We start from the raw sequence: 5738 nt of genomic DNA, 5'->3' as shown, positions 1-5738 counted from the left end.
GAATAAAGAGAGTGCCTGAAGTGCAATGGAACTCAAAAATAGGCACCATGGTTTCTGATTCCTAATGATCCACTGGGACAATGTCCTGTCCCATTTTTTGCATTACAAAATGCAACCCTAAGGAAAAGTTTCACAATTACCAGATTCTCTGATTGTTTAATTTTCACATCTTGTAAGCTGCCATCCTATTGCTTTTAAAACCCAAGTATATTAGATTTTTCATTGTGCTAGGAAAAACTACATTAATGGGTACTTTTTCCTAATTACTTTAGGAAGGTCTCATTTGATTAAGAAAATAATTTATCAGGTCACATTCTTTAGACTTCTAATATTTGGACTTTAATAGCATCTTTTTCCTTTCCTTCCATATCAAAACAAGCTGCTCTTAATTCTTTTAACTAATAATTAACTATGCTACTGCCATGATTTATGGATTCAAACAAGGCACTGGAGAAGTGTACAATTTAGACAGGGCAGGGAAATAATTGGTAAGGAGCAGTTCTCAATTTTGCTTACAAATCTCAGTGAGTCCCATGCATGTTGTCACTCTGAGTTCAACAGGAAAAGTACTACAGTCTCACCATGCAGTAAAAAACGTGAGGCTCGGAAATTCGGTGACTTTTCTGAGGTTTCAAGGCTAGTGGAGGAGCAAGGGATCCACCTAGGTCCTCTGATTCTGTTCTTTAAAAAATAGACTACTAAGAATGACTAGCATTTGTTAGGCTCCTGCTGTGTGCTTTGCATATGTTATTACACTTAACCTGGAAGTAGCCCAGATAATTTTATCCCTATTTCACAAAAGAGGATATGGGGGTGTGGGAAATTGAATTAACCTAATGAGTAGTGAAGATCGAGTTTGCTGCCTATGCTCTGTCTGTGCTGAAACACTTTCAGTCCTAAAGCTTCCAGAAAAGTTGCTTTTTAAAAATGTGTCCGATTTTCTTCCCTAGATCTAGACTGTAATGAAATGCTTGTGTCTACCTGTCAAAATGTCAGTCTCCCTTACTTTTCATCCCGGCTCTGTCATGACGGACAGGACCCAGCCATGAGGATCAGAGGACTGGAATTCTGTTCTCGGGCAGTCCATGTCCAAAATGAAGTTCTTCTTAGCTAAACTCAAAGGGTTAAAACTGGTAATTTATTAAGTCTCTTTTCATTTTAATATGCCAGGAGTTATGCTTTTGGAATCCACTCTGTTTTTGGAAACAAGGTGTTATTTTTTAAATCCTGCTATAGTAATGTACAAATGTTAACCTACACAATTACAGTATCAAGCAGGAATGCAAACTGCATTTGATTCCACAAATCTTCATTGATCAGCTAACCAAAAATATTTTAGAATAGCAAATGCATAAGACAATATACAATAAGTTATCCATCCAGCCATAAGTTATCCATTTCCAAAATGAGAGTAAAAGAACATCAATAAGATACTATTTGATAAGACTTTCAAAGCATAACTTCATTTTAATGAAGTCCAGAATTAGGTCTGTAACTAATGAAGTTTACTTATATTTGTCTCCAGTTCAAGCTTATTTCTGATGTTAAATTTATAGATGAGGTGACAAAGTAGGCTATTATGAAAGGCCAGAGGGAAAAGTCATGTCTACAAAGTAACTAAAATTGATTTCACAAAGGTATGGTAAGAAAGAGAAAGCCTAGACCCAGTTTGTATTGATGAACTTTTCCTATTATGGGAAAGTTTACATAAGAGACACAGCGCTATTTGAAACAAGGCAGAATTTGGAAGCAGAAGACTAATTTGAAATCCTGGCATTATTTCTAACTACTCTCCTTTGGACAACCTTTTAAACTTAGCTCTGAGTCCCAGGTGTTTTTTTGTTTGTAATATTGATACCGGTCTACTTCACAGGGCTCAATCTGAGCAAGGATCACTTTTATTTTCTTTGTATGTCTGGCCCTTGAAAGATCTTACTAAGCTTCATGCTTTCAAATGTTGTGTATGTGCTGATATCAGTCTAGTTGCCCAGCAGTACCTCTCCCCGTTCTCCAAACACATACATTCGATTCTGCATTTGCCATCTCCATTTTAATATTTCCTAGACATCTCAAACTTAAAAACAAAATTCCTGAAACAAACACCTCTTCCCTCCCTGGAGTATTTATTTTAGTAAATAATGACTCTATTTGCTCAGGCCAAAAACCTTGGAATCATCTGTGACTCCTGTCTTCTCACAATTTCCTTTCCATCCATCAGTAAATCTTGTTGGTTCCATCTTCAAAATGTACACAAAATATGGCCGGGGATTTAGCTCAGTGGTTTCATTGCCTGCTGAGTAAGTGCAAGGACCCGAGTTCAATCCCTGGCACCAAAAAAAAAAAAAAAAAGTACACAAAATAAATTTACTCCCACAGCTGACAATTCCTAGCTATCATGAAGATATCAATATTTATCAAGTAAAAGCTCTCATAAGTACCTTAGGTGTTTCAAGTCACTTAAGTGACAACTCTCAGGACAACTCTATGGATTAGTGCTCAAGTCAAGCCAAAGCTTTCAGATAGTTTGACTGAAGTTGAATTTAATTGCCCAACATTGCACAGTTAGTATATGGTGGAAATAGCATTTGAATTTAGATTTCACTCCAAGTTTTTCCAACTATACCACAGTGCCTATTTACAAAACATTCACAATTTAATTCCTTCAATTACTCTGCACCAGTAATGGGGATGGGGACCCTCTTGATGTTCTAGTCTCTCCCTCCTTCGCTCCTTCCCTCTCTCCTCTCCCTCTCCCCCCTCCTTCCTTTTCTCCCTTCTCCCTTCCTCCCTCTCTCTTTCACTATCTCCCTTCTTTCCTCCCTCCTTTGAATTTTTACCAGCTGTAGGAACTGGTTTCCTGTGACACTTCGTCCAGTTGAAATATTCTGAAATCCAATCACAAGAAGCTGGCAGCTCCGATAAAGTCCAACTGCTGGGTTCGCTGAGGGCTCAAGGGGTGTTGTGGAGATTTCCTGGAAGAAATGCCACATCCATGATTTTTAATTTTAGCTTTAGAAAGGTTGCCTGGAGAATGTCGCTGAACACCAAATTTAACCTGTCAGCGATATTTGATATAAGAATAAATGAAACTGTCTGTAAAGCTGGGACCTCTCTAAAATAAAGATGTTAAATGAATCCAGCTAATGTGCAGGAGACATTTGGAAGTTTTCATGACCTACTTAGTAGGTTGGAAGCAAAGTATTCAACTGTCGTTTCATTGTTTCAACACAATTTACTGCTATATAGTGGCTGAATGTGAGGATGGAACAAATCTCAAGTAAAGTGGCCAGAATAAGTTTTAAGTGGCTTTAAATGATCCTTGACCTTCTCTTCTGCCTCTGTCAGCCATCTTGTGCGTGCATTTGCCTCTGAGCCTATGTCTTCTCACAAGACTTTCAGAGTCAAGCAATTCCTGGCCAAGAAGCAAAAGCAGAATCATCCCATTCCTCAGTGGATTTGGATGAATACTGGCAATAAAATCAGGTACAACTCCAAGAGGAGACCCTGGGGGAGGACCAAGCTGGGACTGTAAGGAATTGAACATGAGATGCAGCATATTTCTCTCCTGGAAGTCACAAAATGATACATTCTTTATCATGGTCAAGGTCGCATGACCATGTCAAGCTTAAAAAATACCATTGGCTGGACAGTAATCAGAAATCTTGGTCTGTGATCAGCACTAATGAGTCAACAATAAATGTTTTACCCAGAAAAAAGTCAGACTCTACTACTGTGGTAACAGAGAGAACTGCTGTTTGTCAAATTTTCACACTGTGATTAACTTTTGAGAGTGGACTTATCTCTTTGGCAATACTGTTAAAAGATCAGTTTGGTTTCAGACTTCAACTTTGATTACTAAGTGTAAATTGAAATTTTTATTCACTGGAATCAAAATGATGATTGGTAGTGTGTTTACTTTTAAAATTGAAGTATTAAAGCACTGAAAAAGCACAGCTACCTACACCTCATTTTTTTCTGTTCAGAATTTATGTTTACAATATCTTTCCTGTTGGGTTAAAAATACGTTTTAATCCGTAAGTTATTGTTTTCATTGACATTAAAGACTGCGATATTGAAAGACAAATTCTGCTGCAGTTTGCTGACATTGCATAGTGAAAGTTTGCTGGTCAAAATAAATAAATAAGAAATAAATTGCCCTTGACCTAAATTGATCTGGTATGAGAAAGCCTAGGGACTGCGACACTCCCATCAGCTCAAGTGTGGCTCCTCTGCCAAGCCTCACCACCCTGTCCTCACTCCTTGCAGGGACCGTTGTGTTCTCTCCCCAGGTTTTGCTGCCTACTGAGCTCACAGAACTCTCTGGTAGCACATGTTGTGTTCTTTAGTCTGTCTTCCTAAGGGACGTCAAGGTCCTCAAGGAAGGATGATTCTGCATCTTCATGTCCCTGATGCCTGACCCAGTGCCACTTGGGTCCTTCACAGAAGCTCGTTCTTCATCCATTCCTAAACTTGCACCACTGGCAGGGCCTGGCTACCAGGCAAGCAGGACAGAGTGTTCCTTGGAACAAAAGCAAAAACCTGATGGTGCTCACCAGTTGTTTCAACACAACACTTCTCCATTTGGTGAGGGTGGAAGTAGATGTTAGAGAAAAAGCAAAAATGAAAACAACGGTCCTAGTGAACAATCTGATGTGCAGTGACTTCTGAGACCTCCTAAACTTCCATGTAAGGCAAATTCTGACTGATGATCACTTTTTGCATGAAAGATCCCACAGGCTCTTCTCCTCCTAAGTCTGTGGGGTTTGGGGGTATTTGTTTGCTCACCACAGACAGAGAGAGGCCCAACAGCAGCTGTTTTGAGCACAGACTGAAGTCTAAGTTACAGAACAAGTGTGCTGCGCAACAATGTCTTTCCATGCGGAAAGTGGTTTTTCAGGAAAGAACCTGCTATCACACCAGAATTTAGAGTTGGCTGCCATCAGAAAAGACTAGAATCTCTCTCTCTCTCTCTCTCTCTCTCTCTCTCTCTCTCTCTCTCTCTCTCTCTCTCTCTCTCTCTCTCTCTCTCCTCTCCTCTCCCTCTCTCCTCTCCTTCTCTTGTTTTGTTGCTGTGCCTGTGTCCATGTGTGCATGCACACATTTTGGAAATCTACTGGGACCCATGTTGCAGCCTCTCCATCATCAGTGTCTATCAGATTAGTCAGGTCTCTTCAGAGAGACAAAACCAATGGGAGATTGCTAAATAGGTAGGTGCCACAGATACATGATGAATAGATGATTGATAGATAGATGACAGATAGATAGAGTTCTGTCCCAAGGTCACATTAAGGACATTATCGCTCCTGTCTCTGAGTCGGTGGTTTGACCCATATCCTGCTGCTAAGACAGGGTCAGCCTGTTCCTCATTCTCTAAGACAAGGGCCACAGGCGAAATGGTCACAGCTATTTTCATCTTCCTTTCACTTGTTTAAAACAGTAAAGCTGGTCACAGTCACCCACCTCACACAGAGCGCAGTCATTTTCCATTAGCACACAGGAGGAGACCTGGCAGCACCTCGGCCCACTTGTACCCTATGGCGCTATCCTTTCTGATTTTATGAGGGCTCTCGTGCTGCTTGGGTTTATCTAATCTTCACTTCTAGAGGTGCAAAACTGACTTTTAAATGTTCTCTTTTTAAATGTGTATTGTCATTGATATATGTGTATATATAGTATCGTATTCTATAAAAATGTCATGTATAATTTAGCACTGCTTGTGTTTGAAGAAAAGGAAAGAG

The 5738-nt window shown here is 39.8% G+C and overlaps 1 protein-coding gene across 1 annotated transcript; it reads left to right on the top strand.

The window, feature by feature from the left end:
* The first annotated feature begins 3376 nt into the window (after positions 1-3376).
* On the top strand, positions 3377-3532 carry LOC147824470 (putative ribosomal protein eL39-like 5). Its single transcript, XM_087189471.1, has one exon. It carries the CDS (start codon positions 3377-3379, stop codon positions 3530-3532), a length of 156 nt encoding a protein of 51 aa, XP_087045597.1.
* Positions 3533-5738: the final 2206 nt, after the last annotated feature.

The sequence above is a fragment of the Heterocephalus glaber genome, unplaced genomic scaffold (assembly GCF_053883595.1).
Source record: "Heterocephalus glaber isolate CG9 unplaced genomic scaffold, H.glaber_assembly_v1.0 deba00001538, whole genome shotgun sequence".
Classification (NCBI taxonomy): domain Eukaryota; kingdom Metazoa; phylum Chordata; class Mammalia; order Rodentia; family Bathyergidae; genus Heterocephalus; species Heterocephalus glaber.
This window is presented reverse-complemented; position numbering and strand designations above follow the sequence as displayed.